Raw genomic sequence first — 25,030 nt, 5'->3', positions numbered from 1 at the left:
TACATGTGGGTTCTTCAAGCAGGCCCTGGTCAATGCCCACATTCTCCACCATTTGTGGCAAGTTTTGTACCTCGTCAACCCCTTTTATTCCAGGGCGGGGTGAGGTTAACCCCTCCTCCCGGCTTCTATGCTGCTTCTGTGCCCCTGAGGTTCTGCCGGCTTTTATTCTTGACTCTCTGTTGGAGCATGCCCAGCAAAGCCTCAGGGGCGTGGCTTCCTCGGCCAGCAGGGAAGGGTTGTCCTTCTTATTCCCAGTGCGGGGCCAGGCCACCCCATCACAAAACCAAATAGAACTACAAATGCTCTCAATATTACTATATGGGCATAACAGCACTAACAGAGAGCCACGTAGAAGGCTCCATTTCTGTCCAGATTCCTAAAGCCATATTTAAATTTTTGTATAAGTTAGGATACTAACAAATCTAAAATGCCTAAGGCAAAAATATACATGTACTATAGTACTGGTACCCTCCCTCTGAATTTTCTATTGACTTGTTGCTAATATCTGGAGCTTATATCCCTGGTTACACATTAGGCATGAAAATGCTGCTCTGGGTTTAAAAGTTCCTTGTGTTATTACTGGCTATGGGAATTCCTGATGGGTGCATTTGCATGCCAACATCCATGATTGAATCAGAGCTGCTCTTGTGCTGATGCTTTTGCAGCACACAGTCATTTTATAGTAATGCTGGGAACTGAGCTTTGGGACAAACATGCACTGTGTCACTGTCTGGCATGTAACTTTTCCATAGCCGTCAATATGTAAAACTAAATGGTAGTGCAAAAACATTGATTAAAATGGGACAAATCAAATGGGTGGGATGTTTGCTTACTGGACTGAGACTGAAACCACACATTATTGTGACCAAGTTCACACTTTAACTGATTCAAAGAACATGTGTATAGCTGAGCAATGAATATCTCCCCAAACTTCATGTTCAGACTAGAACGTGCATTTTTTTAATTTCTGAAAAACATCCTGCATGACACCTCAGAAAGGCTTATTAATAAACTACTTTGCATGTAACATTTAAAATGAATGGGATTCTTCAGAAAAACAACCCTGGAACAGACCAGAAGGCAGTTTGGCAGTGTTGGAGGAAGGAATAAGCCAAAGGTCAGGCTACTCCCCCTCATTTGTTTGGGAGGGGGATGTTGTAGGAGGTTGTTCTCCTCAGGCTGCTACCTGAGGCCTGGGTAGCTAGCATGAGGGCGTAGGGGTACCTCTTATCCTCTCCTATAGCCTTGGGCAGTCACACAAGCCAGGCCATAGTTTGGCTCATAGTGAGGAGAATGACTACAACAATCAGTGTTGAACGGTGTAGAATGTTTTCTGTTTTAAGTGATTTCTCTTTTAGTGCTTATGGTAGTCTTGCATAAAAGCCCATCTTACAGGATAGCATGCATATAGGCATCACAAGATCCTGTTCTTCTCTGCCAATATGCATAAATTCTGTAATTTCCATGGTTGACATGGTAATTGTGTCTCCATGCTCATTCACTCCTTGGCTTCTTTATTGACACTACCAAAAAGGGTGGCAGTTGTGTTGATTTTTGTGATGTGGGAAGCCTGTCCACTAGGAGCTGGAGAGCTTGGACTGAGTCCATCTACTTATTTCACATTGACGCCAAACAGCTGTTGGATGGTAATAACTTTAGGGTATAACACATTGGGAGCAGAACATCTAATCTAGAAATTAAACACTCCATCCCATTAGCAAGTCCCAAAGCCACCCAGTTCCGTTGATAGTGGATTATTGTTTTAAAAAAATGTGATTCCTCCTTAAATAATATTTTAAACACTGAAAAAATGACAATTTATACTATATAGTGGTTGATCTTATAATTTAAGTATGTAATATAGGTAATGTATAAAAGCTAAATGATGTGAATTTATTTTGCATTTTCAAGTGAGGCCTTCAATTTACCCAGTGTTTCTACATGCGTGCATGATGACATTCCTTGGCTTAGATGCAGTACAAAGGTAAGTGCTGTTCTTTTTAATGGCATTAGATTTTACTTGCATTATGTTGCATTGATTAGAAAAAAAATTCTTTTGTTTATATTTTTAAATGTTATGATGCAAATATTTTGAAGCGATATCTCACTTTGAGTTTAGAAGTTCTGGGGAAAGATAGAAGGAAATAAAGAAATTAATCTTGGCTAGTTAATAATTCACTGTAAACCTAAGAGTTCATGTATTCCAAGGATACCGTTGAGTAGATATCCTTTGAAATCCCGGTGGTCAAGCTTTGTGAGCTGCCTTGAATCCTGTATTCGCAAAAAGAAAAGGAATACTTGTGGCACCTTAGAGACTAACAAATTTATTTGAGCACAAGCTTTCATGAGCTACAGCTCACTTCATCGGATGCTGTAGTTCACGAAAGCTTATGCTCAAATAAATTTGTTAGTCTCTAAGGTGCCACAAGTACTCCTTTTCTTTTTGCGAATACAGACTAACACGGCTACTACTCTGAAACCATGAATCCTGTACATGTCATTAGAACCGAAAGAAGGAAGTTACTGTGTAGCCTGATCCTGAATCAGAAAATGCAGTTGCAGGATGGTTTACCTGTACCAATGCTTTGATTCCTATCTTTCTGCTGCAATATACTACATATATGCTGAACACATATGAAAGATTCTGTCAACCCTGTGGCAAGAAAGCTTTGGTGTCTGCACATGGGTAAGAACTCTTGTTGGCTGATTGACAATACCATTGCTGTTAACAATCCTGTATAGTCACTGACTATAACAGAGTAATGGGGGCAGGAGTCAGGATGAATTGCATTCTTGTACCATTTTAGACTCCTGGTTCTGCATCAGAATCTGGTAGCAGGCACCCTGCACCTTTACGGATACCCACTGACAACAATGTGACTGCATGCCTGAAGGGGTCTATGCTAATGGATCCTGATGTGGGACTGGAGATTTAATCACTGACTCTTTGAACTTTTTCATCAGTCAGTGTGCACTGAAAACTGGGTAAAATTGCTGGACCTTTCTGCAAATGAGATCTTTGTCTAAATTGAGTTTGTTACTGTTTCTGCTAATCAAGGAAAAATGTGTTTGCTATAATTGCCTCACTGGATATGTCTACTGTGAAATTAGAAACCTGTGGCTGGCCTGTGCCAGCTGACTCAGGCCCACGGAGCTCGGGCTAAGGGGTTGTTTAATTGTGGCATAGACATTGTGGCTCAGGGTGGAGCCCAGGCTCTAGAACCCTGAGAGATGGGAGGGTCCCAGACTTTGGGCTGCAGCCCGAGCCTGAATGTTTACACTACAATTAAGCAGTTCCTTAGCCCGAGCCCCATAAACCCGAGTGAGTTTGCATGTGCCAGCCATGGGTGTTTAATTGCAGTGTAGACCTACATTGAGCGTTCTAACAGAGATTACCAGACTCTGAATCATGATAATCACACAACATTTTGTTACTCTACTGCACTTAGCAACAGTCAGCCCATGTATATTTAACAGCAAAATGATCTGTCTGTTTTGATCTTACCTTTTTTTTTTTTTCTGTGCACCAGACAGTCTTAGCATGAGAAAAGGTAAGATTATTTAAAAAAAGAAAAAAGGCAACGCTGAGTTCTGAAAGCATCAAACATTCAGAATGAGTAGAAATCCATTCTTTCTGTTAATTGTAGTCAAGATAGCTGCACGTGTACAATCTTAATTTTTTCATACTATATAACGCCCCCCCCAGAAAAGCTACAAAACAGTATTTGCACTGAAGATAAATATCAGGCATATTTTGAGCACATCTACAATGTGCTGATAGTGAAGCACTAACAGCTTTATTTTATTGTTCTTTGGGACTAGATTGTAACATAACAATCTGCTCTAGATTATGTATAATCCTTGAAGGTCAGGGAGGGAATTATGACTCTTGATTCAAAGTCCCTCTCTTGGTCCACCCCTTGTTGCAGGGAGAAAACAATTTGCTGCTGTCTATCCCAGTTTTGGACTACTTATCTCTTCAATCTGGCTGAGTTCTGCTGGCCAAAATATTGGGGGGGAGGGGCTTAGTTTATGCTCTACCTGTTCCCTGCTTCTACCACCCACTCTGTCCCGACCTGTGCAGGAGGGGAATAGCAGGCCTTTGGTGCCTTCCCTCCCCCACTCACTGTGACCTGGGATGTCCGTAGCCCATACAATAGAGTCGGAGGCATAGGACGAGATAATCTTGCTCTTTATTAGTAGCATAGAAGAATGTTAAAAATTGTAATATAATTGTAATACAAATAGTAAACTGCAGAGGTTAAAGAAAAATATCCAATCCTGTTGTGAATAAACCTGCAATGCAGTAGTTCTCAGTCTGTGGATACTGTCTTTGTTGGAGACTGTTGCTCTGATATGTAGTGTCTGATCTGCATGGTGGGAGCTTATGTGGTGCTCCAGTGATTTCATTGCTGGTTCTCCTTGTGGACTTAAGTATGGGTCTGTGCTGATTGTAGGTCTGGGGCCATGGCGAACAGGAAAGAAAGGGAGAGATTAAAGTAAATAAAGGATTGTTTAAAACTAACTTATTGATCATTTTGTTAGTACCAGCTTTTCTGTACTCATAATTTTCTAGAATTGACAGAAAGCTGATGTTAAGCACACTACATGTTATACATCATAAAAACTCTACCTGCCATTTCTTCTCTGCTAATGGAAGGATGAATTCCAAACTGGACAGGTACAGAGAAGGGCTACTAGGATGATCCGAAGAATGGAAAACTTGTCTTATGAAAGGAGACTCAAGGAGCTTGGCTTGTTTAGCCTAACTAAAAGAAGGCTGAGAGGAGATATGATTGCTCTCTATAAATATATCAGAGGGATAAATACCGGAGAGGGAGAGGAATTATTTAAGCTCAGTACCAATGTGGACACAAAAACAAATGGATATAAACTGGCCACCAGGAAGTTTAGACCTGAAATTAGACAAAGGTTTCTAACCATCAGAGAAGTGAAGTTTTGGAATAGCCTTCCAAGGGAAGCAGTGGGGGCAAAAGATCTATCTGGCTTTAAGATTAAACTCAATAAGTTTATGGAGGAGATAGTATGATGGGATAACGTGATTTTGGTAATTAATTGATCTTTAAATATTCATGGTAAATAGGCCTAATGGCCTGTGATGGGATATTAGATGGGTGGGATCTGAGTTACGCATGAAAGAATTTTCTGTAGTAGCTGGCTGGTGAATCTTGCCCATATGCTCAGGGTTTAGCTGATCACCATATTTGGGGTTGGGAAGGAATTTTCCTCCAGGGCAGATTGAAAGAGGCCCTGGAGGTTTTTTGCCTTCCTCTGTAGAATGGGACACAGGTCACTTGCTGGAGGCTTCTCTGCTCCTTGAAGTCTTTAAACCATGATTTGAGGACTTCAATAGCTCAGACATAGGTGCGGTTTTTCGCAGGAGTGGGTGGGTAAGATTCTGTGGCCTGCGTTGTGCAGGAGGTCAGACTAGATGATCATAATGGTCCCTTCTGACCTTAGTATCTATGACATAAATACATGGTTATCTGTATAAACTTTCTTTCAAGAACAAATGTTTAACAATTCCTGTAAATTTTTACATTTTCATATTTCATTATTTTTTGTACAATGCAGTTTTTGTTCCATTAGTAAAAAAGGCACTGTTATCTACAAGTTGTACAGACAGTTTTGAGCTCAAAGGCATTCCATCTTAGATTATGATAGCTTTTATTGTTGGTAAATAGGAACTGATAAGAGGTGGTGGTGGAAATGGTCAGGAACGTATAAGAGAAATGTTTTTTGTCTAATGTAGTCAATTAATGTTGCCACTATTAATCAAAGAGCATTCAAATACCTGTTGAACTACCTGACTACATCAGACATTCATTAAATAAATTTATTTGATGGAAAAAAAGCTATATTCATCATCTGGCAGGTATCATTTGACTGATTCTGTTGTACAGTAACGGGGGAAAAGATTTTCTAATATCCTCTGGGAGTGGAAATTGCCAAACGTTTGAAGTGTTCTTTCAGATTTCAGATATTTCCCCCAGTCTAAGCTTTATTTTAAACAATAAATAGTAGTTCTTGTGAAGATAATTTACTCATTGTTAATTAGAAGAGGCTAATGCGTTGTTGTGAAGGACGAATAATTTATACAACTAAGAAAATTGCTTGATATGGAGCAGTGATTCCAAACCTTTATATACAAACAGCAGTGCTTGTGCATGTGCCAAGCAGGGCATGCACAAAAGTGCACATGCTTTTTTGAAAAGTGTTGTCCCATTTTTCAATAGAGACATAACTTAGGTTGACAGTAAAGACTGGGCATGGTCCATTTTATAATTTATGGCAGAAATATCAATCTATCTTTTGTCAAAAATGAACAAAAATAAAAGGCATTTGTGTCAGCCCGCCCCCCGCACCCCCCCCACCTTTTAATGCTAGCTTGGTAATACAGATTCTGAAAAGATCTTTAAAAAGAACTAGATAAATTCAGGGAGGATAGGTCCATCAATGACTATTAGCCAGGATGGGTAGGGGTGTCTCTAGCCTCTGTTTGCCAGAAGCTGGGAATGGACGATAGGGGATGGATCACTTGATGATTGTCTGTTCTGTTCATTCCCTCTGGGGCACCTGGCATTGGCCACTGTTGGAAGACAGGATACTGAGCTAGATGGACCTTTAGTCTGACCAGTATGGCTGTTCTTATGTTCTTATGAACGTGCTCCTATGACCAATACATGGATTACCACCTTCCTGCTCGAATGGACCACCCATTCTTGTCAGCATTTCCACTCTTGCCTCAGAATCCAAAAGAGGTGTTCTGCAGGTCAAGGGATCTGCAAGTAGGCATAGAGGATGGAGTAGGCTCATGGGAGGAGTCTGGGTAATATATAATATCCTTAATCTCTCCTTGTGAAGTAAAGATATTACAGACTTCGGTACTTCCTTCCTAGTGGGAATCCCTCTTCAAGGCGGTGGGGGGGACCTGGGAGCAGTCACTGGCTAGGGAAAGCCTGGTGTCAGAACTCCAATGGAGCACTGCTAACAGAGATGAGGGGTTGGGATGGGTGGCGGGGAGGAACTCTTTGGGACATAACCAGTGGGAGCCACAGAGCATCCCTGAAGGTGGTCCTGGCCTGTTGGATGTCCCCTGGGGTCTTCAAGGATCTGTGGGATTTGTGGGCTGGTCTTCTGGCATGTTTTGCTGGAGGACAAGTCTCTGTTTTCCCCCTTCCTCCTATTCCAAAGGTGAAATCTTGTGAGGAGAACCTTGAAAAATTCCTGACCCTTAACTCCTGCTAAAGGATATTCTGAACACAAGGGTGATTGAACCCAAAATGTATTACTTAGACAAACAGAGTTAAAGATATATCAGTCAAAAACAATCCAAGCCAAAGGAAATGATAAATGTATAAAAAGTCAAACACATTTGATTGGGAAGTAATGCCAGAAAGTTCCCATTGACTTGGTTCATCCTTATTCATGAACAAAGATGAGTCACAGCTAAGCATTGACTTGAACTTGGTTCAGCTTTCCCCTCTAACTAACCTCCACATAGACTTTCCATGGCTAACGTCTCTCTGATAGCACAGAACTTACAGTGAGTCAAGTCCAACATTTGTGTGTTTGCAAAAGATTTTCTGTCCCTTATCCATTTTTCTTCCCTGCTCATTTCATAGCTAGGTAGGGTTGCTAACTTTCTAATTGCTGAAAACTGAACACCCTGGCCCCTTCCCCTGCCTCTTTCTCCAAGGCCACACTACTGCCCCACCTCTTCCCCTGAGGCCCAGCTTAGGAACATCCAGAGCATGGGCTTGCAACTCTGACCATCTTAGCCATTGATAGCCATTGATGGACCTATCCTCCATGAATTTATCTATTCCTTTTTTTGAACCCAGTTCTACCTTTGGCCTTCACAACATCCCATGACAACAAGTTGTGCATTGTCTAAAGAAGTACTTCCTTTTGTTTGTTTTAACCTTTACCTGTTAATTGGGTGACCCCTGGTTCTTGGATTATGTGAAGGGGTGAATAATGCTTTTTTTCTCCACACCATTCATGATTTTATAGGCCTCTATCATATCCCCCCCCTTAGTCATCTCTTTTCTAAGCTGAACAGTTCCAGTCTCTCCTCATATGGACGCTGTTCCATACCCCTGATCATTTTTGTTGCCCTTCTCTATACGTTTTCCAATTCTAATACATTCTATTGTTTTTGCGATGGGGTGACCCAGAACTGCATGTGGGATTCAAGGTGTTGGTGTACCATGGATTTATATAGTTGCATTGTGATATTTTCTGTCTTATCTATCCTTTTCCTAATGATTGCTAACATTCTTTTAGCTTTTTTTTTTTGACTGATGCTGCACATTTGAGCTGATGTTTTTCAGAGAACTATTCATGAAGACTCCAAGATCTCTTTGTGTAACAGCTAATTTAGAACCTATCATTTTTATGTATTTTATGCATTCTGATCTGCAGTAGGGAGATAAATTTTAACTACTAATCACAGTAATATCTGTATAAAGAAAAGGAGTACTTGTGTCACCTTAGAAACTAATAAATTTATTTGAGCATAAGCTTTCGTGAGCTACACGAAGCTGTAGCTCACGAAAACTTATGCTCAAATAAATTTGTTAGTCTCTAAGGTGACACAAGTACTCCTTTTCTTTTTGAGAACACGGACTAACATGGCTGCTACTCTGAAACCAGTAATATCTGTACTTCTCTAGTACCTAACATCTGAAGGTCTCAAATAATTTGATATAGATTAATGAGATAGGTATGTATCATCAGTCCCTTTTATAGATGTGAAGACTGAGGCATAGGGAGAATAAGTGTCTTGCTTTTTGGAATTGTGGCAGATCTAGCAATAGACTTCAGACCTCTTGATTTTGTGTATTAAGGATATGACCAATTTTTCAAAGGGAAGGGAATAGTATTAGATGAAGATATGCTGTCATCTTTAGTTTCCAATGTAGTTTCCTTTTCAGTCACTTTGTTGTTTTATAAAATGGTGGTGTTGTGGTAATTGGCACTAGTTCCACTACATTTTCAAGATATCTTATGCAATTTGTGGGTGTTATGCCTTGTGCTGCTGGTTCATTTCCACTTTATAACAGGAAGCAGATAGAAAATATTATTTTTCTTGCTGGATTCCCCACAGTTCATGTAAATAGATCTATCATACATACACACTTGTTTGATAATATGAAAATACTCATCTAATGGAGCTGGTTCACGGGGAAAGGATCTAAAGTGTCCCTTCATTTTGTAAAGGAGGGTACTGAATGAAATTGTGTCATGCAGTGGGAAAAAGAGAAAAAACACAGTGGTATAAATAAGCAGAGCGCTTACAAGAACTACTTGTAGCATAAAAAGGAAAGAGGCGGCAAGATCTCATCTCATTGGACAGGAAAAGAATCTGACCTTTAATAAAAACGTTCACACTACATTGCTCATGGCATTTAAATATTCTGTTGACAATGAAATCAAGGGTGGTTTATAGCCCTTAGAGCGGTCTTAGTTTCTGAAGTATTTGAATAAATAAGCTCATTCTGCATATATGATAAAATAGACTTTTGCTGCTGTAGCAAAGGCAGAGACATTCTGAACCACAGGTTTCATTCCTTCCCCTGTTCTTTCTGTCCTGTTAACAAAAAAACACCACTGAAGTGAACAGAGCTTGTTTTGGGATGGCATCTTCAGATGTATTTCTACAAGGATCCAGTAGACAATCTTTATGAGCACTGCTATATTTTTAGTAGTACTCTCACTTGCCTATTACATACAGAACTGAAGAATAGTAATTACTGCACAAGTACCAAGGTCTCAAAGTAGCACTGCTCACTTCAGTGAAGAGCTGCTGCGAAAACACATTTAAAAAATAACCCATAGTGACAAGAGTAGGGGAAGGGAAGAGTCTGCAGTTCAAAGGGCTTTTTCTAAGGGAGCATGATGCATTCATATGTATACAAGGACTCTTTCCCCACCTTTTCTTTGCATTTTCACTATTATGGAACTTGTCCATGTGCGTCTAGGGATCAGACTGAATACTTTAAATCATGGAAAGACTTATATGATCAAGGCAAAGGACATCCATGGAATAGGGCCTGATTGGGGAGTTAGGAATGGATTCCCTTTTGTCTGAGTTTACTTGAGCATTAAGGTTTGGATCAGAGTGAGCTAGACACACCAGTGCAAGAAAGAGACACCCTGAGGGTGGAGGGGAAGTGAGACTTGGGGTAAGCAGGAAAAGGTGAGGAGAGGGAGAGGGAAAGGGAGAGCTCTGTGGTAAGAAAATCCTTGGGTTGAGACCCTAAGAGAAAAGGGAAAGAAAAGAAAGACCCATAAAAGAGGGAGAGATGGAGAAAGCCCTATGGAGGGTATGTGTAAATCTAAGATCTTTGTGCTGAAGACTTTTAGGGAAATCTCCCATCATTGCTCCCACAGCAATGGTCCAACTCCACAGGTGATAGCCTTAGAAGCAGCCTGGTACATAAAAGCTGCTGGTATTTTTGCCACTGTTCCTGCCTCTGTAGGATTTTGCAGTTCCAATGTTACTTCAGTGAGGTTCAATCCTAGTTACTGTCATAATCTTCTTTTCCATACAGTAATTGTGAAGTGATGGGCAATGGAAGGCTCTATGTATGCTCTACCAATCTTAGTGGATATTTCTAAATCTTCAAAAATATGGCCCAAAGCTCACGAAAGCTTATGCTCTAATAAATTTGTTAGTCTCTAAGGTGCCACAAGTACTCCTTTTCTTTTTGAGAATACAGACTAACACGGCTGCTACTCTGAAACCGGCCCAAATACAGTGGTGCTGGAACATTTTTAATGGGGGGGGTCCTGAAAGCCAGCCTCCTTACCCCTGTCTGCCCCCCCCCCAGCTTGGGCCAGGAGCAGGACAGTGTCTCCGGGAAGAGGGGACCTGGAGAGAAATAAGGGGGCTGAGGCTGGAGCAACAGGTGGGTGTGGGGGTGGAGGCGGGGCAGGAGCACAGCCTGGGTACAGGACCGGCAGCCAGAACCATGCATGTGGGTCCAGGAGTGGAGACCTGCATAAAACCTGGGGGTGCTGCAGCACCCCCACAATCCCTAGTTCCCAAGCTATGCCAAAATAGTAAAGTTGGTCAAAATTGAAAAAAAAAATGTTGAAAAATGGCCTTTTACAGGAAATGGAAATTTTCATGAGAAATTCTAGTTTTTTTCAAAATTTTCCATTTAATTTTTGACAAAACCTGATGATGAAATTTTATTTTTCATTTTCTATTTCCTTTCTCTACCACCTCTTTTTTTTGGGGTGGGGAGGGAGGTGGGTTGCAAAATTAATAAAAGAGCAGGGGGAAGAGGAGGAAGCCTCCCCTTCTGAACATTTTCAAAATGAAATTTTTCAGTAATTCTTTTTATGATAAATTTCAGATAAAATATTCCCTTTTAAAACCTTTTGGAATAAAAATTTCCTTTTTTAATGTCACAAAAGCTGTTTTTTTAACCAGCTTTACAAATAGATTTAAATATCCTATTTTATTCCTGCCTCAAGGACACTCACTCTAATATTATGTACTATCTCTTACCTCTGTTATTCAGCTATCTCATAGTTCCTTTCCCTTAGCTTTTATAAGTTTGTATACTTTACAATAGGTGGAGCCATACCGTTTAACCACAATTCCATAGCAGAGAGACTGAGTGAAATCCTGGCCCCATTGAAGTCAATTGGAGTTTTGCCATTGATTACAATGGGGCCAGCATTTCACCCTCTGTCTCCCAAATCATGCACTTCCTGCCAAAAAATGGTTTATAAGGCCATTTTGTGGGAGCTCAGTTGGTATGCAGCAGTCCAGATTGACCGCTCCGCCGTCTCTCCTGTGCTGTCAATTTTAATTATGCTAGCTGAACAACAGAGTGAGGCAAGTGACAATGAAATTTGTTAGGCTACTGAAGAGGCTTCAAGATTTCTTAAGTACTAAAACAAAGTTGATGAATCCATGATGTAGGTAGGACACTTAACTTTCTCCTTAACATAGTAAAACTTTTAGATTGGCAAAGGCAACCAAATTTCTAATTAATATCCTGGAACGCTTTGTTTTTTTAAGGCACTAAAGTATGGTTTATATAAACAAATGTCTCTTCAGCACTGGGTAGCAGGGCTCAAGGATAAATCCAGATTGTTCAAAGCAGCTACCATTATTTCCTACTATCCTAACTGGATATTGAGGATTAGAGAAAGTTGTACAAAATATACATCATATCTCACTCTTCTTTATTCAAAGAAAAACTAAAGTGGAGACTGAATTGTTTACTGTTTGAATTACGTTTAGAAAAACTGCATTACATTAAGCAAGGATTAATCTATTTTAACTATAGAATGAGTCTATTCAGTTACAGTATATACTGACTTAATTGGGATATGGAAATATATTTCCTTTTTTATCACAATTCATTTAATCAGGGTTTGTGCTAAGTTGAGAACACTAATAGTAAGCTGGATGTATACAAAGGATGTTTATTTCATGCATGTAAATGTTTTAAACATGAGTTGGCAAAAACACTTTGCATAAAATGTGCTACAATGCAAATAGCTTTTTAAAAACAAAACAAGGGTGTTTTATTTGCCTGTTAAGTTAGCTTTAGCAGTTCTTAGAAATGTCATTTATTAAATGTCACGCTAATTACTTGTAATATCAATCCTGAAAAGCAAACCTTTGTAAATGCATTTTCTGAGGCTTTGTTCTTCTGTTTGTAGTCTGTCTGGTACATTTCTACTAAGTAAACAAAATGATGATTTCTCTTGGACATTAAAGTAGTAGCTAAAAATTTAAGTCTGGTTGGTCTGTTTGAGGATGTTTCATAAATTCTTTAATTAAAAGAAATGCAGAGTCTATTCCAATTCTAAACTAAGTGGCAATATTTTAGAATAGCCTTAAAGTGGATACACTCATTCAACGGTCAGTATCGCTCAACCTTGCTCTGCAGGGACCATCTCTGGGAGAGGGGATATATTCTACATATCCATTGAGTATGTGGGCTCTCTGCTGAGGCTGACAACAAAGGTACAATTAGTACTGATTGAGTGGCTGTATCTGTAATATGAACCATTTCACATTATGTTGGCCATTAGGCACTGGAAACATATCACTAACAATAACGACAATCTTAGAAACAGTACCTGAGCTGCTGTTCTTAAAAGGGGGAGGCTTAATAAGGGGGTCAGCTCGTGCCTTTATTTCTACCAGTGCTTTATGTATGTGGGCAGCTAAAACAGACAGGGAAGATCGAGATATGTGTCCTACTGAAAAATTAGGTACCTAAATCAGTTAGGCATTGTAATGATGAATGCTGCAACACCTAAACATACCTTTAAAAATCTGGGCCTCGCTGATCTGCTCAAGGTCACACAGGAGATCTGTGGCAGAACCAGCAATTTAACCCAAATCTCCTGAGTATGGGCCCAGTGCTCGAGACACAATAGGTTCTGTTCCTCCTTGAAATGAAACACATTTTTTAAAAAAGAAGAAAGCCGCATCATATTAACATAGTGTGTTAAGATATCTTTTAAAACCAGTACATAATAGCAACTAGGCTTTCTTATGACACCCTAAATGCTCTTGCACCTTATCTTAACAGAGAACTCTCAATGACATCATAGCCTTGTAAATTAGAGCAACTTATCATGTATTCTTCACTGCACAGCATCTGAGTTTTTGGCACTGTTTGTAACAGCCCCCTGTCCCATGGGACATATTTGATTTATTTTTGAATCCCTTGGTCACCTGACAAATACAGGAATGTTGGTGTAAAACTTATTTAAGTGTTAGTGGCTTTTTTTAATTATAAACATAAAAATATGGACAGTGCAATCACATAGGCAGGTTCTCCTAATAAGCCTGATTCTTATTTACACTGGAGCCTATTTACACCATTCTGGCAGTGTAAAAGGCCTTAAAGTGGGCATAATTACATTCATGCTCACGCTAAGGCCCCTTTACATGGCCAGAATGGTGCAAAGGGGATTCAGTGGAAATAACAATCTGATCCAATGTTTTTACCTGTTTAGTTAGCTTCTGCAATTTTAAATTGATATAACAGATGAAATCTAACAGTTCAGATCAACCCTCCAACAGTTAATTATTCAAACAATTAGGATTTAAATTGACAACTAGGATCCTCCTCCTTTTTTTAATTACCCTGACAAAGTATGAAGTGCTAATTCTATCTGTCAGCTATTAATTATTTGTAAGTACCTGAAGATTAAAACTGAATGTCCAATTAAAAAAGGCATTAAACAGTTGAGAGTTTATAAAAAGATAACACAAGTTTTGAATTAAATGGTCATTAGGGATGAGAGTGCTGCTGAGAATCACGATTATAAAAATTACTTTTCCCCATATTTTTATAGCTTCCACAGGATTTCAGCATCAACCTTGCTAGCTCTTAATTTCTTCTTTGTTTGGTTTTTAAGTAGAAGTCAATGAAACAACTCCTGACTGGCCTCACTGAAAGGTTGTTTATGGTAAAGGGCAAGATAAAGATATCTTCCTACCATGGTGGAGAATGGGAAATAAAAGGGCCAGATGTTTGTTTGTAAGAAATGACACAAAAGGTGGGAAAGGAGGGATAGGGAGGAATTCACTAGGGGGACTTAGGCATTGTTACATTAGTGTGGCAGTGCCTAACTTTTAAGTGTCCTGCTGCCAAGTGAAATTCACAGCCTTGAGTTAGGTGACCAGGCTCCCCATAAATGCATGGAAGAGTTATGCACAAAAGAATGGGATTCACAGAAGCCAGCATGCTGAGAGGTGTATCATGATCAGTAGCACTGGAGTCAGAGGGCCCATATTCCCTGGAGTGACCTGTTATTGATGGGACCCCAGGATAACAGGGAACACTGGAGAATTAGGCTGGAAGCAACTCAACTACATGGACCGAGCAGTCCAAAGGACATAAAGTTCCACTTGTTCAACTTAACTTGCGTTCAGCTTCACTCATTGTGAATGAAACATGGTGACAGCATCTGAGCTGTGAGTTCTCTGAAGTGTAGCAGCTGGCAGCATGAGCCATGGTAATCAGTGTGAAGTCCCTGAATGTTGCAGATCTAAACTTAACCCGGTGATGGACCCAGTGGAAGGAGATGTTTGAACTGTATGCAGACCTGGCCGGGCAGGAGGGATCAACGTCAGGAAAGTAAAACTATTATTTTAACTATTTGGGGGACAAAGCAGAGAGGGCTGCTGTTCATCACTGCCTCAATCCTTATAGTAGCCATTGGAGCCCCAGGGAGGTATTGCTCCTCTAATCAGAATGCAACTGTGGAGCAACACAGGTTTTTCTCAAGAGACCTATCCGAAAGGGAAGGGATAACTTTTATGTTACTGCCTTACACACACTGGCTGCTACATGCAATTTTGGGGACCTCGCAGAGTCCCTGATTCAGGACAGGGTAGTCTCCAGCACTTGGGATCACCATCTTGGGACCGGTTGCTCTAGGAAGTTGATCTTACATTATACAGATGCTTGGTATGCTGTGGAAGCCTCAAGAGAAAGAATGAAAGCCCTAGGAGGCACAACACCCCACAAACTACATGCAGTGAGAAGGAGAGCAGGTGGCTAGGGTTCCATACCCATAGTGAGATGCATTTTTTATGGGAGACAGCATGATTGGATAAAAGAGAAGAGGCCCAACTAGGACAGCATTGCAAGAATGTGGCTAGTTGAACCATTTAGCAGTGTGTGCAAGAGCAGAGAAAGGTCCCAGGAAGATTTGGTCAGACTTGTACAAGTGGAGGATAGCACATCAAATAACTGCAATGACATTGTCGCTTTCTCTTAGAGTCTGAGAGCATATCAATTCAGGCTATTGGGACAGGCAAGCAACAAGGGGCAATGCCAACCTCCATGCAAACAACAATTTTAATAGGGAAATGCGCTGTGTGATTTCAGCTGGAGAGTGGGGCCTTCTGCAGTGTGATTCCTCAGGTTGAATTTGACCTGAACACAGATTGAGCAGGCGCACTCTAATTATGTACAATGAGAGAATAATGCAGGCCATAGGAAACTGACCTCATAACAACTTTCCTGAAAAACAACATATGGGACCAACTGAAGTTTTGTGGTGGTGGAGGGTAAGCACCACAGACTCCTCTTAGGGAATACAGCAATACAAACCCTAGATCTGATCAGGACTTAGGGTTCAGCATTAGAATTTTATAGCTACAGTGCAAAAAGCAAAAGGGGAAATCTCCTGGACAACAGAGGCAATTTTAGAGCATATGGGGATGTTTTCAAAGATGAGAGGTGCCTCAAAGGAAAACGGAAACTGGAAGTAGGCTCCACGAAGGAACCTGTGTTCTTACTATGTCAGAAATTCCAGTGGCACTATGTAATCCAGCATACAAAGAGCTGGAAAGCAGGGGTATCATAGCATCTGTAGAAACCAGCACAGCCTGAGTAAGCAGCATGATGGTGGCAAAGAAGCCATCAGGCCAATTACACATCTGCATCGATCTAAACCATTGAATTGTGCATTGAACCATTTCCAGTATCCAATGCCCAAAATTGATGACATCTTGCCAGAACTTTCCAAAGCCAGAATTGTCATGATCTATGATGTGAGGAACGGGTTTTAGCACACAAGCCTAGATCAAGAGTACAGCATGCTGACAAACTTTGCAACACCATTTATTCCCTACAGATGGCTGAGCATGCCAATGAGCATTAGCCCGGTACCAGAGGTCTTCCAGAGAAGACTCTCCCAAGCTCTGGAAGGAGTGCTGGGATGCAGATAATTGTAGATGAATATGCTTGTTACAGGTGAAAGGAGTAATGATACAGAAGCTCGATGGGACCATGAAAGAAAACAAGCTTTTCTACAGCAGTGCAGGGACAAGAACATTGAACTCAATACAGAGTTGCAGAAAAAATGCAATTCAAACAGCATGGAGTGACAGACATTGGTTCACAGCAGAGAGACTGAAAGTGGATCCAAACAAGTTCAAGGCAGTCAGAAACTTGCCAGCTCCAATGGATGTGAAAGGGGCACATTGCTTCATAGGAATGATACATTTTCTGTCAGAGTTCTGTCTGCACTGGGCTGCATTGGCGAAACCTATAGTCAGCTCAGATGGCAGGATGTTGAGTGCGACTAGACAGGTCCCCAACTTCAAGTATTTGACAGGCTTAAACAAACAATAACAGATGCCCTTGTCCTGAAGTACTACCAGCCAGGAGAGCCACTGACACTCCAGCATGATTCATTTGAGAAAAAATTGGTTTAACTCTTTTGCAGGAGCAGCTGGTCACTTATGCCAGCAGAGCCGTGTCAGAAACTGAACAGGGTAACACCCCAATAGAGAAAGAGATTCTGGTTGTGGTTTTTGGAGTAGAGTGATTCCATCACTACATCTATGGCTACCCAGTAATAGTGCAATCAGACCACAAACCCCAAACTATGTAAGCAGGTGAGTCTGTGATAAACATGAGACTCCAAACTGGCTAAATGCTAGCATCCTCCACTGGAAGGGATGGGGATGAGGGTTTGGGTGTCAATTATTTGTTTTAATGTTTATATTAAAATGTTTATCAAATAGGAAAGATGAATCCTGATCAATGGAACTGGAATCAGAAGGCCAGTGTTCCTTGGAAGGACTATTACTGATGGGACACCAGGGTAATGAGGAACACTGGTGAGTTAGGCTGGAAGCTTCTTAGCCACATGAACAGAGCAGTCCAATGGGCTTAATACATTTCCACTTGTTCAACTTAACCTGCATTCAGCATCTCTATTGTGAATGAAACAAGTTGGGAATCACCTAAACTAGGAAGTAGGAAATGCTAAGGAGAGGGTCGTGGCTTATGCCTCACGTCTCAGAAGGACTTGGGCATCCAAGTCTGGCTCAGAAAGAGATGCCTGTCTTCACTTGTGATTCAAAGCTGTGAAACCTCTCCTGGAATTGTGTGCCTAAGCCAGGTCAATCCTTTTTCAAGAAAAACTGAGGTGGTGGTAATGGTAATCCCTCCCTAACCCCCGCCTAGTTTTTAGCCTAGTAGTTTTGGGAGTCCCGGATTCAATTCCTTCCTCTGCCTGATGTGGAGAAGGAATTTGCACCTGGGTCTCCTGTTTGATTATCAGTGTAATTAAAAAAGGAGGAGGATCCTATCTGAGAGTTCCCTGCAGTGGGCTATGGGATATTCTGGGGCAGGTCCCTCTCAATATCTTCTATTGTAGTTGTTCCACTGTATACTAATGATTATATATGCATTCGGCTAAAGAGAGAGAGTGAGTTAAAGGCATACCAAGATCCAACTAATGGAAGTTGAAGTTAAACAAATTTAAGCTTGAAATAAGATGCAGTCTCCTAGTGAGCATAATTGGAACATTGGAACACCAGAGGAGGTGGTAGCCTCACCATCTCTTGGAGTATTTAAGAACAGATTAGGTATCTTTCTAAAAGATATTCCTATTGGGGTATCCAGGTGAAAAATAATGGCCTGTGATATATAGGAGGTCAGATGATGTGATGGTCTCTTTTGGCCCTAAACTCTATGAAAAGTGAAGAATTTCAAAATTTCACATACAACAAAATTTTCTAGTTTATTTCAGTTCAGTCAAAGCATTTCATTTTCTTTTCCACTTTATTTTAAAGTTTTGTAATTGAAAAGGCATTTTGAAATGAAAAATGAAAATGTTGTTTTCCATTATTTTTATAAATAAACTTATGTCAAAATCACCATATTCCTGTAAAATGTTTTGATTTTGATTAATTGGTCTTTTTTAGTGTAAAAATATTTCGTCGGAAAGTTTTCAACCAACTTTTTTTTTTTTTAGGGAAGTTACATGACTAACAAGCAAGGAAGTTTTCACTTTGCTTACAAAGTAGAGTTAATTCAGGCAATAGTATAATTCCTAAGAAGTAAGTTTGAGTTTAGTGTTAACAGAATATAGTCCCATATTAATCTCTTGATTATAGAGCTAAATAAAAACTACATCAAAATTAAAAGGGAGCATACTGGAGTCACCTAGGTAGATTCGTGATGAACTTCTGATCTAGAGTAAATGTATAGTAGTTTTCACTGAAATTCAGCTTTAAGTTAACAGGGGCATCATTTCAGAAAAATTTTGTTGTGGGCAAAGTTGTGTCAGCATCCCTGCTTACACCTTCCCATTAAGGCTGCAGTTGCTCATGGAGATTTAGCAGGCTGGTCTAATCCCAGAGAGGGCAGAAAGTTGGTGTCCCAGTCCTGTCCTGGGAATAGGGATGGGCACTGGACTGGGGCAGAGGGCTGAGTCTCACCAAAGGCCAGCCTCGAGCTGGGATTGGGGCCTACTTTGTTTCATGCTCAGCTCTGGCCCAGGCTTCATCTGCTACTTTCTGTCCAGGAAACGGGGGAAGGGAAGATGCAGAAATGTGGTGATTAGGAGCCCCAGCCTGGCCTGGCCTGCCCCAGAACTGCCCCCACGGGCCTGGAGGAGACATCACAGTGCCAGCTGCCTAGGAGCTATTAAAATTTGGGAATACAAACCAAGGTCTGCAGGGACCACTGCCACCCCTGCCCCATAGCAAATGATGCCACGGTTATGTAATCAAAACTCTGCTACTTTCAAAACTGTGGAGGCTGATAACATCTTAAAAAAAGGCAGGTAAAACTGACAGGTAAAGGTTTGTTCAGAGTCGACATAGAGTACTGGGAAAAATCATATTATATGTAACTCAAAACAAGCTGATGCATAGCCTTCCTTTTGTTTTTAAGACAGAAAAGTATGTTTATAAAAATAATTGCTACTTGTTGGACATTTTAAATATAGTATACGACTATACTAGATTATGAACTAAATAGAGATCTGGCACAACGCTCCGGGGTATGTACACTGGAGCTGGCAGTTTGCCTCTCAGCCTGGGTAGACAGACACTGCTCAAGCTAGCATGCTAAAAATAGCACTGTGGACATTTGGCATGTGCAAACCCCTGTGGGGGTCAGACAGACTTGTACTTGGGTAGCTAGTCCATGCAGCAGTGTCTGCACTGCTATTTTTAGCATGCTAGCTAGAGCAGAGCTCTTGCGAGTCTGTCTACCCAGGCTGGGAGGCACACTTCCCGTTGCAATATAGACATACCCTGTGTTGATCTAGACAGACACATAGATGTATCACAGAGCAAGCTGACATTCTATAATGGATTCCAGGCCCACCTCAGCCCCATTTCTGGTTTTTGCCCTGTATAGAGGCATTCTGGCTAGTAATTTCAGGACATATGAGAGCCATAAATCTTGCAAAAAGAAAAGGAGTACTTGTGGCACCTTAGAGACTAACAAATTTATTTGGGCATAAGCTTTCATGAGCTACAGCTACAGCTCATGAAAGCTTATGCTCAAATAAATTTGTTTGTCTCTAAGGTGCCACAAGTACTCCTTTTCTTTTTGCGAATACAGACTAACACGGGTGCTACTCTGAAATAAATCTTGCAGTAATGCATGCTTGGAAAAGGAAGCAGGAATGTAAGGGAGTTTCCTTTTCCTTGGTCTGATGGGAAATTTGGAGAACTTCTTGTGGGCATCTCCCTGTAGAACACCTGGAGAGAAAGAGGCTATTGGTGGGATCTTTGTTGCTAGTTTGTGACAGAATGTTGAGCTAAGCCCGAGGAGAAGGCTTGCAGAAATGGAGTTTCCTCTATAATTGTCTGAAAACTATTTGGGAGACTGGATTAAACCAGATTCCATGAGGAACAATGTTTGAGATTTTATTACTTTTGTTGTCATTCAACCAGATCCCAGGCAGGGTGAAAATTATCTGAAGTTTGCTGTAGAAGTAGTTCCTGCTTACAAGATTGATACTGTAGTAAGTGGGTGCCATTCCCATTGATATCTTTGGGAGTTGCACCTACTAATATGAGGGATGTATTTGACCCAGTAGGATTAGTGGACACTTAATCTGGATAAATAATGTATTATTCTAAACTGTGTTGATCTTTCTATAGGCAAAGTATACCAGGACTGGAGAGGGGAGGTATCACAGAAACCTTTAAATGTGCAAAAACAAGTGAAGCAAAAGAGGCCAATAATAAAAGAATCGGACAAGGAGGTATGTAAAACTGCTCTCAGCTGATAAATGAAGAATCACTTCTAATACAGTATTGCATGAAAAATATGTATACTTAATGGTGTTTTTCTTTTGAGGCTTCTCATTAGAAGGCTATACTAGTCATGTTTCTAATTTCACCAAAATTTTTCATATGCTTCCATGTATCCAGAGAGACTAGGCTTAAACTTGACCAGTGTAGCATGTGTTAAAGGTCTTTCTACACTAGACATTTAAAGCATGTTAATTTGCATGTGTTAGCTAATACATGCTATCAACACACATTTAAATCCCTTTTTCTAGACAATCCAAACTTTCTTTGAGAAAAGGAATTAGATCTCTTTCCAGTTTGTTATTCACATCATTTGTTACCACAATCATTTTGTTTTGCTAAATTTATCTTACACTGTACTCTTCATCAATATGAGGCTTCCTCTACTGGGCTAAAAAAAAAATGAAGAAATTGATCCAGCCCTCTGAAATGCAGTGTAGCAATAGGACTGTAACAATTCAAGTCTCAGTGATTTTAAAAACAATGTTTAGACGTTAAATACTGAAAATCATGCAGCACTCCAAAGGGTGATGTTTACTCCAGTCTGTACAGTTACAACTGATGCAAAGTCTGAAATGAAATAAAATCATTTAACAAAAGTTAAATACATTTTATTTCTTAGCAAAAATGGTTAGGAGGTACAGTGTGTTACAGGTTATTTATGGTATTTACACTAGCAAGTATCTTTAACTTTTAGAGCTGAATATATTATTCTACTTCATAAAATCTTTGTTTTCTTACATATTTCAGCTTATCTGGGAATTCCTGTGAAGGCTGAAAGGCTTGCAGTAAGAAAAGTGGGAGGGTTTCTTTTCTTTAAATGTTCCTTTTGTTCTTAAAAGGCGGGGCTCGATCTGTGAGTAAAACAAAGTATGAAAGAAGGGCAGAGGTTTGATAGCTTAAATTGATTTGGACAGGATTCTGGGTAGTCGCAGCTGGAACCCTAGCAACTCTGCAATTTCATGATGTTATTGCTAAATGTCTCTTTTAATGATGGTGACTCAAGTAAATGAAACTTTCAGATGGATATAGTCAATTGTTTTGTGTATCCTTTGGAAAATGCTTTGAATCCAGCCTTTGTGCCATAAGCACTTTCCCTCTTGTCTTGTTTTTTCAGTCAGAATTGTGAATTACCCTCAGAGTCAGTTGATTCTCAAAGTCAATAGTGAGAACCACAACTGGGGAGTGTATTTCATCTGGAGGTAGATAATATTGAATATAGGATTATTGCTAAATTAAATAGTCATAATACTTAAAATAAGACATGGAACATAAAACAAAAGATAGAAGACAAAATATCCATTCAGATATGTGTCTTAGGCTATGTCTACACCACTAACCAGGGGTGTGATTCCCTTGCTCATGTACACATATTCGTGCAAGCTCTTATCGAGCTACGCGAATATAAATAGTGTAGCCATGGTAGCGTGGGTAGCAACAGCAGAGGAAAGGTTTAACCATGCAGAGTACATACCCACTGGTTTCAGGTAGGTTTGTACACAGCATGGCTAAGCCACGCCATCACTGCAGGTACCAATGCTACCACAGCTGCATTATTTATACTGTTGCTAGTTTGATGAGAACTAGCATGAGTATGTGTACATGAGCCAGGAAATCACATCCCTAGCTTGTAATGTAGATGTCGGCGTAAAGTATTAATCTATACATATACATATGAAGGTATTTTGGGATCTCTTGCTCATGCCACTAGTCTTCATTTTTGTATTTTACAAATGGCCTCTTGTAGGGAATATAATTGCCAGTAAATCTCCAGTATTGCCCTTTATCATATCAGAAACGGTGATTACAAAAGCTTTCTTGGGAGACCCATAGAAGATGGCATTGACGCTAAACCCTACTCTACATTATAGAATTGACCCATTGTGGACAATGGTTGTGAGCAACAGGTCCTCCTGAGCTTGTGGTGTAGACAGTTTGATTATCTTGTATGGGACAAAACCATTTTCCATGTTACAGAACATGATTGAGATACTTTCTATGATGGCTCTGAAAATTGTTCTGTCCTTCTATAGTGCAGTTAAGCAGTTTTCACAATTGGGCTGGGGAACCCATTGCTAACAACTGTTGTGACCGTTGGGTTAGTGTTCTATGTAGGCCTTAAACAGGCAAGTCTCAGGTTAGTAAGTTAGTGTTTAAGCAAGGTGTGTTTAACTTTTGGCATTTTCACTTGCATGGAATTTAGTTACAATAGGTAATCCAGTTAAAAGGAAACAGTCCAAATTAACAGAGGAAAAACCGAAACACAAACTAAACCTAATTTAAACCATAACCAAAAATAAAGCCATCTGAAAAGACAAGCTTTTGGTAGTGAACATGTTTCACATAGAAATAAAACGAGCTTGTAGAATATTTTTGAGACTAACAAGTTTATTTGAGCATAAGCTTTCGTGAGCTAACAGCTCACTTCATCAGATGTATTCCTTCATCAAATGCATCCAATGAAGTGAGCTGTAGCTCACGAAAGCTTATGCTCAAATAAATTTGTTAGTCTCTAAGGTGCCACAAGTACTTCTTTTCTTTTTGCGAATACAGACTAACACGGCTGCTACTCTGAAACCTAGAATATTTTTGCAGTTCTAATTGCTTTCATTTTATGACAGAAAATGCATCAGATATAGAATACAAATTTTGAGAAAACAATGAGCAGACCCAGAAAGTGCCTCTAGCCTCACTTACATCTACAGACAAGGGGTGTTGTTGTTTGTTTAGAATGGCTTTAATGTACTCTTTGGAAAATTAAGAAACAAAAAATTTAATAGGGTTCATTAAACTTTTAAATGTATTTGACAACATTTTTCACTAAAAGGCATATGGGAAAGTGGATAATGCATAATAGATTGTATAGGCGAACTGTAGCATTACTAAAGTACCATTATTTTGGATTATTGAGTTGTGTTCATTGAGAGAATATAGGATGTAGTTATGGTTTGCTCACAATTCTTATTTCAATAGGGTTATTTCCGTGACCTTCAACAGGAGGAAGAGCGTTCTTTAAAACGAATACACTTTTAGTTATGAGCAAGCACTTGCATGCTTGCATTGTGGTTCAAGGCTGGCAAACAATAGTACTATCTAAATAAGGAGGCTCCATAGTTTTGAATTTCCTTATACCAACTGGCTTATGTGATATTCTGAACCGAACAAAGCATAAGACATCTCACGTGAAAAAATATAGCGGGTGAGAGCACAGTGTCACTATACAATAGTTCGTGTTGAGTTTCAGCTTTTATTCTAACCCACTCACCTTTTTTCAGTATCTCATGACTTTCTCAGTCAAATTCCTGAAATGTTGTTAGTCTTTATAAAAAAAAAAAAATCAAATCCCCCAAATCTCTGTATTTCACACAATTTGGAGCTGTTTAAAGTGACATTTTGAAACCTTTTCATTCCATTTTAGATTAATTTAAAGCTAAAGCTGTTGTTTTTGAGGTATAATAAAAGGACTGAAATTCGTGCTCTGGATAAAGAACCTTAAACTCTTACCAAATAACCCCTTATGCTTAATCTACGAGGGAAAATTGGCATACGTACAGTGGAATAAGTTATTACAGAATAGCTCCTTGTGTGCTTATGCTCTAATAAATTTGTTAGTCTCTAAGGTGCCACAAGTACTCCTTTTCTTTTTGCGAATACAGACTAACACGGCTGCTACTCTGAAACCTCCTTGTGTGGACACTCTATTTTGGAATAAAAGTGGCTTTATTCTGGAATAATTACTCTGCTCACAAAGCATCACTGCCTGTGAGACAAAGCTGAGACTTATAACAGTAAGCTTTTCTCTGAATTCCTGCCATGCAGATGGCACAGTGGGTTGGGGAGCAACAGGACTGGGAAGCAGTAGAGGAGTTGATTGTGCTGGTGAGGAAGATAACAGGTGGCTTATAAAATGGAAGGAAGGTCTTTATTGCAGGGTGTTCC

The 25,030-nt window shown here is 40.0% G+C and overlaps 1 protein-coding gene across 6 annotated transcripts in view; it reads left to right on the top strand.

Moving 5' to 3' along the window:
* The window catches only part of IQCM (IQ motif containing M), a 195,409-nt gene that overhangs the window by 41,075 nt on the left and 129,304 nt on the right, over nucleotides 1–25,030 (top strand). For 4 of the 6 annotated variants that reach the window (XM_043513116.1, XM_043513118.1, XM_043513120.1 and 1 more), the window contains exons 5-6: nucleotides 1,912–1,984; nucleotides 20,939–21,042. In XM_043513116.1, the coding sequence (XP_043369051.1) occupies nucleotides 1,972–1,984; nucleotides 20,939–21,042 (117 nt within the window). In that variant the 5' untranslated portion in view covers nucleotides 1,912–1,971. Of the gene's footprint in view, nucleotides 1–1,911; nucleotides 1,985–17,552; nucleotides 17,651–20,938; nucleotides 21,043–25,030 lie in introns of those variants that run through there. The other 2 variants (XM_043513117.1, XM_043513119.1) reach the window with 2 other exon arrangements.

Source organism: Dermochelys coriacea, chromosome 4 (assembly GCF_009764565.3).
Source record: "Dermochelys coriacea isolate rDerCor1 chromosome 4, rDerCor1.pri.v4, whole genome shotgun sequence".
In the NCBI taxonomy this organism is placed as follows: domain Eukaryota; kingdom Metazoa; phylum Chordata; order Testudines; family Dermochelyidae; genus Dermochelys; species Dermochelys coriacea.
This window is presented reverse-complemented; position numbering and strand designations above follow the sequence as displayed.